The sequence below is a fragment of the Hyla sarda genome, chromosome 12 (genome assembly GCF_029499605.1).
Source record: "Hyla sarda isolate aHylSar1 chromosome 12, aHylSar1.hap1, whole genome shotgun sequence".
Lineage (NCBI taxonomy): Eukaryota > Metazoa > Chordata > Amphibia > Anura > Hylidae > Hyla > Hyla sarda.
The window spans coordinates 49,031,217-49,044,745 of record NC_079200.1 but is presented as its reverse complement, the minus strand read 5'-3'; the positions used below and the strand labels follow the sequence as shown (position 1 = coordinate 49,044,745).

The 13,529-nt window shown below is 44.8% G+C and overlaps 1 protein-coding gene across 2 annotated transcripts in view; it reads right to left on the bottom strand.

Moving 5' to 3' along the window:
- CDC27 (cell division cycle 27) overlaps window positions 1-13,529 on the bottom strand; it is a 75,039-nt gene that overhangs the window by 43,957 nt on the left and 17,553 nt on the right. Inside the window, exons 6-10 of one of the 2 annotated variants that reach the window (XM_056547956.1) lie at window positions 11,127-11,284; window positions 8,626-8,837; window positions 8,391-8,502; window positions 8,181-8,296; window positions 2,993-3,092 (exon numbers count right to left, since the gene is read on the bottom strand). In XM_056547956.1, coding sequence (XP_056403931.1) covers window positions 2,993-3,092; window positions 8,181-8,296; window positions 8,391-8,502; window positions 8,626-8,837; window positions 11,127-11,284 — 698 coding nt within the window. The remainder of the gene's footprint in view (window positions 1-2,992; window positions 3,093-8,180; window positions 8,297-8,390; window positions 8,503-8,625; window positions 8,838-11,126; window positions 11,285-13,529) is intronic. The other variant, XM_056547957.1, reaches the window with a different exon arrangement.

Sequence of the window (13,529 nt, the reverse complement as noted above, 5' to 3'; positions counted from 1 at the left end):
ATGGTATATGCTAGGAATGTCCCGATACCATTTTTTCAAGACCGAGTACAAGTACTGATACTTTAATTCTAGTACTCGCCGATACCAAGTACGAGTACTTTTATTTTAAAGGGTATCTGACCCCAGGGTGACTGTTTTTAGAACTGCTTACCGTGGGTTCCTTGTTGTGTACAATGGAAGCAGCTGTTGTAGTAGGAGCCAAGATTTCTCTCTTCTCCATTGGGCAGAACAGGGAATTTGCATTGGCGGCGAGACCGATGTCTCAGGAGCGATTGCACTGACGTTCACATGGTGAGCAGCAGTAGAAACCGGGTCACCTGCACTATCTACATATAAATTCAAGTTAATGCAGGTGACTCTGCTGTAAGATTCCCTTTAATAGTAGGTAGTATCCCCTTGTAGGTAGTATAGATAGTTGCAGACATTAGTAGCAGCCCCCGTGTAGACTGCAGCCCCCCCCCCTGTAGACCGCAGCCCCCCCCCCTTGTAGACAGGGACTCACCCGTGTAGACAGACATCACCCCCCCCCCACTTTGTAGACAGCAGGCCCCCCCCCCCCCCCCTCTTATAGACAGTACTCACCTGCGGCTGTCCTCGGGTGTTGCCGCTCTGCTGTCCCGATCACATCATGGCATCCAATGGAAGAGCATGTGATATACACGTCACTCTGCTTGCTCCATAGCGTTACGCTGGGCGCAGGGGAGGAGGAGGAGTGACGTGTGTGTCACATGCTCCTCCATAGGACACTATGATGCGATCGGGAGAAGGGGACAGCGGAGCAGGGCCCTAAAGCAGCAGGTTTCTGAGACATTAAACGAGACCTCGATACCATGCAAATGCTGAGTATCGGCCCCGATACTAGTATCGGGACATCCCTAGTATATGCATTGGTTCCTTGGTTCCACAATGCTTCAGCTCCTGCTATAGCAAGACCAAGATCTAAACCAGCATACTCATAAAATAGACCAGGCTGCTTTCATTTTAACCCCTTAAGGACCAAGACCATTTTGGCCTTAAGGACAAGACCAATTTTATTTTAGCATTTTCGTTTTTTCCTCCTCGCCTTCTAAAAATTATAACTCTCTTATATTTCCATCGACAGACCCAGATGAAGGCTTGTTTTTTGCGTCACCAATTGTACTTTGTAATTACCTCACTTATTTTACCATAAAACGTAGGGCGCAACCAAAGAAATATTATTTATGTGGGAAAACTGAAAAGAAAACCGCAATTTAGCATATTTTGGAAGGTTTTGTTTTCACGCTGTACACTTTACGGTAAAAATGACATGTTTTCATTATTCTGTGGGTCAATATGATTAAAATGATACCCATGTTATATGCTTTTCTATAATTGTACCGCTTAAAAAAAATCTCAAACCATTTTAATAAAATCAGTATGTTCGAAATTGCCCTATTTTGACCACCTATAAAACTTTCTAATTTTTCCATATATGGGGCGATATGAAGGCTCCTTTTTTGCGCCATGATCTGTAGTGTTTATCAGTATCACTTTTGCTTAGGTTTTACTTTTTATTAATTTTTTATGGAATAAAATGTGACAAAAAAGCAGCAATTTTATATTTTTTTACGTTTACGCCGTTCACCGTACGGGATAATTAACAATATATTTTAATAGTTCATACTTTTACGCACGAGGCGATACCAAATATGTGTATTATTTTTATTACGCTTTTTGGGGGGTAAAATGGGGAAAAACGGACGTTTTACTTTTTATTGGGGGGGAGGGATTTTCAAATTTTTTTACTTTATTTAAAATTTTCTTTTTTTATATTTTTTTAATTTTATTTTATTACACTTTATGTCCCCATAGGGGACTATTCATTGCAATCAGTTGATTGCTAATACTGTGCACTGCTATGTATAGGACACAGCACTGCTCAGTATTATCGGTGATCTTCTGCTCTGGTCTGCTCGATCTCAGACCAGAACAGAATACGCCGGGAGATGGCCGGAGCCAGGTGAGGGGACCACCGGCCACCATGCTGGATGATCGGATCGCCGCGGGCGATCCGATCATCCATTCAAACTGCCGCAATCTGTATTGATCACGGCATCGGAGGGGTTAATGGCAGACATCCGCGCAATCGGCGGGTCCCTGGCAGCTGATATCAGCACAAATGTGTCGGCGCACAAATGTAGGTAATGGTGCGCTAAGTACCACGTCACCATGACGTACATTTACGTCCATTGTCGTTAAGGGGTTAAATACACATCACTCAAAGAAAACCAGGCAGTATTAGACTCAGAATCTTCTCCATTCATTTTATACAGTGTGGGATTAAATAAAACAGTTTTGTCTGGGGTAACCTATACTGCTGGTGCCATGCAGGGTATGTTAGGGAAGATTTCTTTTGAACCTATATTGAGAATACAGCAGTCAAATGGGTACTCCGGTGGAAAACATTTTTAATCAACTGGGGCCAGAAAGTTAAACAGATTTGTAAATGACCTCTATTAAAAAATCTTAATCCTTCCAGTACTTATTAGCTGCTGAATACTACAGAGGAAATTATTTTCTTTTTGGAACACAGTGCTCTCTGCTGAATTACGAGCACAGTTCTCTCTGCTGACATCTCTGTCCATTTTAGGAACTGTCCAGAGCAGCATATGTTTGCTATGGGGATTTTCTCCTACGCTCGACAGTTCTTAAAATGGACAGAGATGTCAGCAGAGAGCACTGTGGTCATGATGTCAGCAGAGAGCTCTGTGTTCCAAAAAGAAAAGAATTTCCCCTGTAGTATTCAGCAACTAATAAGTCCTGGAAGAATTAAGATTTTTTTTTATAGAAGTAATTTACAAATCTGTTTACCTTTCTGGCACCAGTTGATTTAATAAAAAAAATAATTTTTTTTTTTTAATGCAGACAGGTTGCCTATAATAGTATTCTCTCCAACTGGTTTTAAAAATAGATTAGTTTTCTACATGCATATCGGCAATATATTTTTATGAAGCACTGCTAAAAGTCCTACCTTGGTGGTGGAGCTGTCGCTAGTGAAAAGGCGGGAACTTCGACGTGGTAATGCGTTTGGAGGGGCGGCTATAGTTGGACTCAGTACCTGAGGTGTAGTGCTGGAAAAAAAAAAAAAGTGTAAATAAAAAATTACATATGATATACATACAATAGGCTTCAGAGCTACTGTTATGTTACATAGCATCTGCCACTTTTTTGAGTTCTATTCTATTTCAATACTATGTTACAATATTTACTCAAGAAAAAAACAATTCAACTAAAGTAAAAGAGTCCAAGTCCAGCTGTTGCAAAACTACAACTCCCAGCATGTACTGAGCGCCGAAGGGCATGCTGGGAGATGTAGTTATGCAACAGCTGTAGGTACGCAACTACAACTCCCAGCATGCCGAGACAGCTGTTTGGGCATGCTGGGATTTGCAACATCTGGAGGGCTACAGTTTAGAAACCAGTGCACAGTGATCTCCAAACTGTGGCCCTCCAGATGTTGCAAAACTACAAATCCCAGCATGCACAGACAGCAAACTGCTGTGTGGGCATGCTAGGAATTGTAGTTTTGAAAGATCTAGAGGGCCACAGTTTGGAGATCACCGTGCAGTGGTCTCTAAACTGTAGACCTCCAACTGTTGCAAAACTCCCAGCACCAGCTACCAGCTGTCTGGGCATGCTGGTAGTTCTAGTTTTGCAACATCTGGATGGCTATATAGTGGTCTCAAACTGTAGCTCTCCAGATGTTGCTAGGCAACTCACCGGCTTCCGTAGGATCCTAGAAGCCAGCTGTTCGACATCGCCGCCCGCCGATCAGAGTCGCCCGCAGCTTCCGCAGATCGGTAAGTGACCTTCGGCGCCGGTCCCTGTCGGTTTCCCCGTCCTGCCCTGCCTATTGTGAGTGGGCAGAAGGGGGAAAACGAAAGTACCACCCCCCCCCCCGCCCTGCTATTGGCCTATCAGAAAGAAAGAGCGAAAATGGGCCTTTGGAAAGCGAATTTTGATGAAATGGTTTTTGGGGGCAATGTCATATTTAGGTAGCCCCAATGGTGCCAGAACAGCAAAAAACACCCCACATGGCATACTATTTGGGAAACGACACCACTCAAGGAACATAACAAGGGGTACAATGAGCATTAAAGGGGTATTACAGGATTTTTTTTTTGACTATGCTACAGGGGCTGTAAAGTTAGTGTAGTTCATAACAGTGTCTGTACCTGTGTGTGACGGTTTTCTCACAATTCTTCTGTGATTTTCACCCCAATATTTATTTTTACCAGCATACAAAATGACTGTTGTCTCAGATTTTTTCCAGGTTGCAATGCGGCCGAGACCTGACTCACTAGTCAACTGATGACAGGGAGCCTGTCTGCTTCAATGGGTCAATTGCTTGGTGGGAGAGAGAGATCAATCTGCAACTAATGCAACAGCTGTAGGCACCCTGATTGATAACCACAGGTCTTTTGAATGGCTGCAGCTCATTTATGTTTCAATGGGTGGGGTGGCTGATGTGTGGTAGGGAGGAAAATTTTATTATGGGATTTGTAGTTAAAAAAAAGAAAACTCAAGCAGGAACTACCAGTTCACAAAAAGCTAGACACAGTGTTATGGTAATCTCACAACATAGCCCTTTAGCCCCAAGACAAGCGCAGATCCTTCCTAAGCATGTCCATTACTGTTTGCCAGGTATGTACTAAAATCACCTTATGGTGGATAACCCCTTTAAACCCCCCACAGGTGTTTGACGATTTTTTTGTCAAAGTTGGACATGAAAATGAAAAATGATTTTTTGTCACAAAAATGTTGGTGTTACCGCAATTTTTTCATTTTTACAAGGGGTAATAGGAAAAAGCCCCCCAAATTTATAACCCCATTTCTTCTGAGTATGGAAATAAAAAGTAGCTCCCACCATCACTTTCTGTCCCTGCCTATTACCCATCTATCCCCAACCCCCTCCCCGCCTTTAATTATTTTTTTTTTTTACATATTAAAAATGCTTTTTTGTCTGCCTGGTAGTCTGCTCACTACCAGGCAGACTTCCCCAGCAGGCACCACGTCACTGATGCCTGCTGGGGCCGAAACTTCCGCCCGTAGTTCACCTATACAGGGTGCCTCCAGCTGTTTCCCCACTGCAACTCCCAGCTTGCCCTGACATCTATTGGCTGTCAGGGCATGCTGGGAGTTGTAGTGGGGAAACAACTGAAGGCACCCTGTATAGGTGAACACCGGAGCACATACCGCTCCCCGCGGTGAGAGAATTTGGCTGGAATTGAAGTCGGGGGCCATGTGCGTTCACAAAGCCCCCATGCTGCCAGCACAGCGGGGAACATGTGACCCCATTTTAGAAACTATAACAATGGGTGCAGTGAGCATTTAAACCCCACTGGCGTTTGACAGACTTTTGGAACAGTGGACTGTGCAAATGTAAAATGTTCAAAGTTTTTTCATTTTCACGGACCACTTTTAAAAATCTGTCAGACACCAGTGAGTTGTAAATGCTCACTGCACCCCTTATTGCATTCCATGAGGAGTGTAGTTTCCAAAATGGGGTCACGTGGATTTTTTTTTTCCGTTTATGTCAGAAACGCTGCAACTGTCAGCCACCTCTGTGCAAATCCACAATTTACCGTATATACTCGAGTATAAGCCGAGTTTTTCAGCACGATTTTTCGGGGTGAAAACACCCCCCTTGGCTTATACTCGAGTGAACTCTCCACCCGCAGTGGTCTTCAACCTGCGGACCTCCAGAGGTTTCAAAACTACAACTCCCAGCAAGCCCGGGCAGCCATCGGCTGTCCGGGCTTGCTGGGAGTTGTAGTTTTGAAACCTCCGGAGGTCCGCAGGTTGAAGACCACTGCGGCCTTCGACATCATCCAACCCCCTTTCACCCCCCTTTAGTTCTGTACAGTACTCACCTCCGCTCGGCGCTGGTCCGGTGCTGCAGGGCTGTCCGGAGAGGAGGTGGTCCGGTGGGATAGTGGTTCCGGGCTGCTATCTTCACCGGGGAGGCCTCTTCTAAGCGCTGCGGGCCAGGCCCCAGAATAGTCACGTTGCCTTGACAACGACGCAGAGGTACGTTCATTGCCAACGTACTTCTGCGTCATTGTCAAGGCAACGCCTCTATTCCGGGCCGGAAGCGCGGAGAAGAGGCGCCCCCGGTGAAGATAGCAGCCCGGAACCACTATCCCACCGGACCACCTCCTCTCCGGACAGTCCTGCAGCACCGGACCAGCGCCGAGCGGAGGTGAGTACTGTACAGAACTAAAGGGGGTGAGAGGGGGCTGGATGATGTCGAAGGCCGCAGTGGTCTTCAACCTGCGGACCTCCGGAGGTTTCAAAACTACAACTCCCAGCAAGCCCGGACAGCCGATGGCTGCCCGGGCTTGCTGGGAGTTATAGTTTTGAAACCTCTGGAGGTCCGCAGGTTGAAGACCACTGAGGGCGGATGATGAGAAGAGGATGATGAAGGGGGGGGGGGGGTGTGGGATGATGACAAGAGGATGATGAAAGGGGGGGGGGGGGGGGATGATGAAGGGGTGTGTGTGGGATGATTACAAGGGGATGATGAAGGGGGGTGGGGATGATGACAAGGGGATGATGACAGGTGATGATGATGAGGGTCTGGATGATGACAGGCGGTGATTATGATGAGGATGTTAATGACGGGTCTGGATGATGACGGGGGTCTGGATGATGACAGGGGGGGGATGATGTATTTCCCACCCTAGGCTTATACTCGAGTCAATAACTTTTCCTGGGATTTTGGGTTGAAATTAGGGGTCTCGGCTTATACTCGGGTCGGCTTATACTCGAGTATATACGGTAGCCCTCAAATGTACATGGTGTTCTATCACTCCTGAGCCTTGTTGTGCGCCTGCAGAACATTTCACGTCCACATATGGGGTATTTCCGTACTCGGGAGAAATTGTTTCACAAATTTTGGGGAGCTTCTGCTCCTTTTATCCCCTATGAAAAAGAAAAGTTGGCCCAAAAAGTGTTGCCCCATACATTTAAATTTCATAAAAGGTTAAAGGTGAAAAAGCCCCACACAACAGGGCTCAGGAGTGAAAGCGCACCATGTACATTTGAGGCCTAAATTAGCGATTTGCACAGGGGTGGAAAACACCAACACGTGACCCCATTTTGGAAACTACACACCTCAATGAATGTAACAAGGAGTGCAGTAAACATTTGCACCCCACTGGCATTTGACAGATTTGTGCAACAGTGGGCTGTGAGTATCAAAAATGAAAATTTTTCATTTTCATGGGCCGGAGACGCAGTGATCAAGGAACGCAGCTCCGTAAATGTACGGCGCTGTGCGCCAAGTATCTCTTAGCAGCGCCATACATTTGCTGAGCTTGTCCTTAAGGTTTTTTTTTATTTTTTTTTTATTGTTTTTTAAATCAGATTGTTTTTGTTGCTTTTGAACAATTGTTAATAAAATCCACAAACACATTCAAAACCCCTCCCTCCTCCCCAATATCACCCCCTCACTCCAGCCTCCCACACCCAAAAACCACAACCAGGTCCACCAAGGTAACAGGTGATCAGACTTTATCCATGAATGGAAAGTATCCTTAGGCAACATAATAGCTTCAAAACAAACAAACAGAAATAGAACTTACTTCTACAAATCCCATTAAAAGGGGTATTCCAGCTTTAAAACATTTTATCCCCCATCCAAAAAGATAGGGGATAAGATGGCTTATCATGGAGGGCCCACCACTGGGACGCCCCACGATCTCCCTGCACCACCTGCATTATGTGCGGAGCTGCGTCTCCAGGCTTGGAAACCGGAAGTTTTCGGGACTGTAGACGGGACGTAACGTCACGCCCCCCCTGTGTGACGCCATGTCATACCCCCTCCATTCATGTCTATGGGAGGGGGCGTAAAAGCCCCCTCCCATAGACATGAAGGGAGGGGGCGTGTTGTGAGGAGCCATCCCTGATCTTTATTTCTCAGATCTGGCCATTTTAAGATTAGCTTATTTAGGGCAAGCCTGTGTTTTTTGACTACAGCTACAGTCTGCAGAAATCTGAGTCTCACTGGTTCAAAATTAATATAAAAGCACATAATACTAAACCACCAGTAAGGGAGGAAGAGAGAGGGGAAAAAAAGGGTAATTAGGTAATGGCAGCAGATATACTAAAGGAAATGAGTAAGGGGGGAGCCTGGAGGGTTGTTTTAATACTCATACCTAGTTTGAGGTCCAGAACCCTGAGTCTGTACAAGAAGCACAGGGGTCATGTCCCGGCTGTTGCCGCTTTGTGAGAACACTGACTTTGTTCCTGCTTGGCTGATTCTGTTGACAGACTGTGGAGAAAAAGTAAGCAAGACCGCAGTAAACATTAAAACAGAGATTATGGCACGATAAACACAGTATTAAATAATAACAAGCATTTCAGACCTTCTTAGCAGGGGTTCCAGAAGATGGCACATCAAGGACGCAGGATGAATTATAGGTTTGTAAGTATGACCCATCACCTGGGCTAGGGGTTTCTAGTGGCAAAATTCCAAAACTGGTAAGAGTAGAATTGGAAGGTCAGTAAGAAAAAAAACACACACGCTGGGAAAAATGTAAGTTTTGGCTGAAACAGTGGCATTTAGTAACAAGGTCAAGTTTCCCACATTATAAAGCTTACCTGGGTGTGAGCGGGCTGAGTGCTGCTGGCCCTCCTAACAGGCTGCGCCCACTCTTTGGTTTGTTCTGGGCCTGTTTCATCAAGATAGAGGAACCTGTCCCCAAAGGTAACGTGTCAGGGGAGATAACAGCTGGGTCTATGTAGGACATTGAGGAGTCAGAGTTCAGGGAGTATTTTACATTGGAGGATTCCAGATTTAATCTATTTAGTTCCTTCAAGAGAAAATAAAAAATGGGACACATTTTAGTAGGATTATTAAAGAGTACCAAAAACTTTTCTAAACTACCTCAGACTATGTTGCCCAACTACTCCTAACACTCCTCCCACCCTTTTGGGGGCTGCCGTTTCTACGCAGTGCATATTTCGGTAAAAATGACCTTATTCTGTAGGTCCATACGGTTAAAATGTTACCCTACTTATATAGGTTTGATATTGTTGTACTTCTGGAAAAAATCATAACTACATGCAGGAAAATGTATACTTTTAAAAATGTCATCTTCTGATCCCTATAACTTTTTTATTTTTCCACGTACAGGGCGGTATGAGGGCTAATTTTTTGCGCCGTGATCTGAAGTTTTTATCGGTATGATTTTTGTTTTGATCTGACTTTTTGATCACTTAATTCATTTTTGAATGGTATAAAAAGTGACCAAAAATATGCTTTTTTGGACTTTGGAATTTTTTTGCGCGTACGACATTGACCGTGCGGTTTAATTAATTATATATTTTTATGGTTAGGACATTTACGCACACGGCGATACCACATATGTTTATTTTTTTTTTATTTACAGTTTTATTTTTTTTTATGGGAAAAGGGGGGGTGATTCAAACTTTTATTAGGGAAGGGGTTAAATGATCTTTATTAACACTTTTTTTCTGCAGTGTTATAGCTCCCATAGGGACCTATAACACTGCACACACTGATCTCTCATGCTGATCACTGGCGTGTATTAACACGCCTGTGATCAGTGTTATCGGTGCTTGACTGCTCCTGCCTGGATCTCAGGCACGGAGCAGTCATTCGTCGATCGGACACCGAGGAGGCAGGTAAGGGCCCTCCCGGTATCCTGTAAGCTGTTCGGGACGCCGCGATTTCACCGCGGCGGTCCCGAACAGCCCGACTGAGCAGCCGGGATACTTTCACTTTAGACGCGGCGGTCAGCTTTGATCGCCGCGTCTGAAGGGTTAATACAGGGCATCACCGCGATCGGTGATGCCCTGTATTAGCCGCGGGTCCTGGCCGTTGATAGCCGCCGGGACCGACACGATATGACGCTGGGACACCGCGTGACCCCGCGGGAGTCGGCGGAGGACGTAAATATACGTCCTGCGTCGTTAAGGAGTTAAAAAGCTGTGTATCTTACCTTTATTCTTGCTCAAATAGTGCAATCTCCCAGCAGGAGAAAGTGGGTGTTTCCCAGCAGGCATGACATCACTGAAGCATGCTGGGGGACCACTTCCACCCTCACATGATTGCAGTGCTGTGATAAATAGAAGACCTCAAGGTCCGTGCAGCAGCTTTCAGTCTGTGTATCTTTCATTGAGGCTCTGTTCAGCTTTTAGTTTGTGCATCTTTCAGTGAGGCTCTTTACAGCTATCAATCAAGCTCAGTGCAGAGAAACACTTCTTGAGTTTGGTCTCCTGCCATTACCAAACCGGAATGTGTTCTGGCCAAGAAGGGAGACCCTTGGTGGCCAGAAGTATACAGTCGAAAAACTAATATAAAAAGGTTTCATTTTTTAATGGAAGCCAATTACAAAAGTTATTTATTTGGAATAAGGAATCAAATATGAAAAATCATATTTAATGGCATTGCCCATTTAAGGCTAGGTCCGAAATTCCTCTTAAGAATGCACATGTCAGTGCAGCAGAATCCCATTGCTGGCAATGGTGGCAAACTACAGAATACGCGTAGCCAAAAGAACGAGCTTGCTCATTCTTTAGGCGGAAGTTGTGCCGCATACATTGCCGTCTATGGGGACAGCAACGTCTGCATTGTCCTAACACCGACTGATTCAGTGGGCACACTAATCTCGGGATGGAATTTTTCTGTCTGCAGCATGCCAGGTGTGAACCTGGCCTAAGTCTTATGAAAAGCTGGAAAACTGCTCGAAGCTATCAGATATCTAGCCTATGTTTACAGAATACTGACACGATGGTATGCATTAACAGGATGGTATCCATCAACTTCAATGGATGGAATGTAGTCTACTAGTGGCTATGGTCGGTCTATTCCCAAGTGTATACATTTGGCAACATTCAAAAGCCCCAAATAAAAGAGTTGGCTGTGCATGTTTGCTCCATTCAGAGGACATTTGTCCACTATTCTTAGTTAATTTGCTAGTTAACCCCTATCCTGTGGTGAGAGGATATTTTTTGATCAAGAGAATATCCCTTTAAGTTTTTAAACTCCAAGCATATTGAAATATTAAAAGGAGAGCACATTGGGTTGACAACTTTTAAATAAAAAGGAAAAAAAAAAAAGGAATACACACACTTACTATAGTGTCTTGAGGAGTCTCTGTTAATACTGTGTCAGCTTGCCTGTGGGATATAACGTTGTGGTTGTTTACCATTAATGTGCAAGTGTTCGGCAGGCAGCTACTAAAGTTCTGGAGGGAGGTCAGTTTAAAGGTCTGCTCAGGGTCTGGCTTTTCACCTTGAAAACACAACAGCAAGGAAATAAGTATGAGAGAAAAAATTGTAAGTATAGGCCCTTGCATCTAGGAGGTGAAACTAACAATAAAATGTAATCCCAGGCAGGCTAAACCCCTCCTACCCACAATAGGCTAACCAGTTTGTGCAAAAAGCAGTAGGAGGGCAAACAAAAAAGGGTGGGAGCTGTGTCTCCCAATGAGATAAAGGAGTTAACATTAAATGGGCACGCTCATTGAACATTTTTTTGATCCTGCACTCCTTATGGGAAATAAAAAATCTTTCTAATGTACTTTCTTTAAATTTTTTTTTAGTTTTCTATGTTTTGTGTTTAAAAAGCTGCCACTAGGTGTTTCACTACTTGTCCAGAGCACATTTCTCCCATCTCTTTGGACTCCTGCTGGCCTGGCAGAAGTCCCAACACAGGAAATGCAGTCTGGAGTGCTGAGGGGCGGGGGGCATTGGGGGTGTGCAGCCTTATCCAATCATAGCTCATCTCACACACTGAACTGCTCTGGGCTGGGTATAGCAGAGTGAGGAAGGAAGTTCTCCCCTGTATGGCTTCAGATGATGTGATGCCTGCTGGGTAACACCCCTTCCCAGTCTGTGAATCTGACTGAGACTGAGCAAAAAATACAGAGCAATATCAAGGTAGAAAACTAACAAATAATAAAAATAAAGGCAGGGGGTGGTTTATCATGATGGGGACAGTGAACTGGGAGGATTATAAAAATTTTAACAAGATCATGAGAGGTACTCTTTAAAAGGGTACTCTACTGGAAAACATTTTGTTTAAATCAACTGGTGCCAGAAAGTTAAATAGATTTGTAAATTACCTCTATTTAAAAATCTTCATCCTTCCAGTACTTAGCTCCTATATGCTCCGTCCATTTTAGGAACTGTCCAGAGCAGGATAGGTTTGCTATGGGAATTTACTCTCACAATGGACAGTTCATAAAATGGACAGAGGTGTCAGCAGGGAGCTGTGGTCAGACAGGAAAGGAAATTCTAAAAGAAAAGAACTTCCTTTGGAACATGCAGCAGCTGATAAGTACTGGAAGGACTAAGATTTTTAAATAGAAAGCAATTTACAAATCTGTTCAACTTTCTGGCACCAGTTGATTTAAAAGTACCCCTTTAAGTAAGAAAATCCAATTTTCTTGTGGAATGCATAAAGGGGGACAAGAATGGCTGGAACCCCCATGGCCTTGACAAGCAGGGGTACAACAAAGAGGATATGTCCCAGAGAACGATAAGAGTATCCAAGACATGAGTCCAAGAATTGCGAGCCCTGACCACATATGTTGGAAGCTTGTGTTGAGACTGGACTCCCAAGAGGTACACGTCCAGAGTGCCACACTAGAGTTTATCTTGGTTCAACTTTTCCCAGCTGTTAAGATGGGCAAAGGGGACATTCGTGGATGCAGAGACTGTCCTTCCCAAATGCTGCATGCAGAAATGTTTAAAGAGTGGTCTGTATCCAGCAGGAGGAAGATACTGTACAATGGAGAGGAGCTTCCTGGTAGGAAGGACTCTGAGTTCAAAGATATAGGGAGAAATTGTGGAAAAAAGCCGGTACAGTGGAGGCGCTGCTCAAGTGGTGAAATTACAGGGAAACTCAGGCGGTGCAGGATAACTATGTTTATTTAAAGTATTGGGACAACGCGTTTCGGCATCTGCTGATTCCTTCCTCAGGTCCACTTAACATTTCCCAAACTCCATTGGTGTCCAATGTGAGAGCTGAAAGATGATCCTGTCCGGCGTCTGCACCGCTGCTGGTATGATCTTGTTCAGGCGTTCTGACTCCCACCCACAGCTTGATCCAAATGGAGTGCCAAGTGGCCACAAAGTTGGTCATGGGACAAGTGGCAGAAGAAGTGAAGCATAACAGAGGAACCCTCGAGGCATGAAGAAGTTTGGAAGAAAGATTCATAAGGTCATCTAGTGAGGCAATGTGATACTAGGCTTGAGCCTAGCTAGGGACTGGAGTAATGCCATCCGGAATAGGTGGGGGAACAATCTGGCCAAAAGGTGAGAGTGTAAAGTCAGCCTGTCCCACACACAGAGCAGGAGTCCTGCTGGCCCTGACATCACCAGGAGACGGGTTAAGGTTTTGGCCAGGGACTGGAGTAATGCCACCAGGAAAACAAGGAAGTTAAGCATAGGGGAGTGGCCCGGCCAAAGAAAAGAAAGAGAAGCCAGGGTCTAGAGTACAATAGGCCAGAATAGGGGAAGTAGATGTGGCAGAA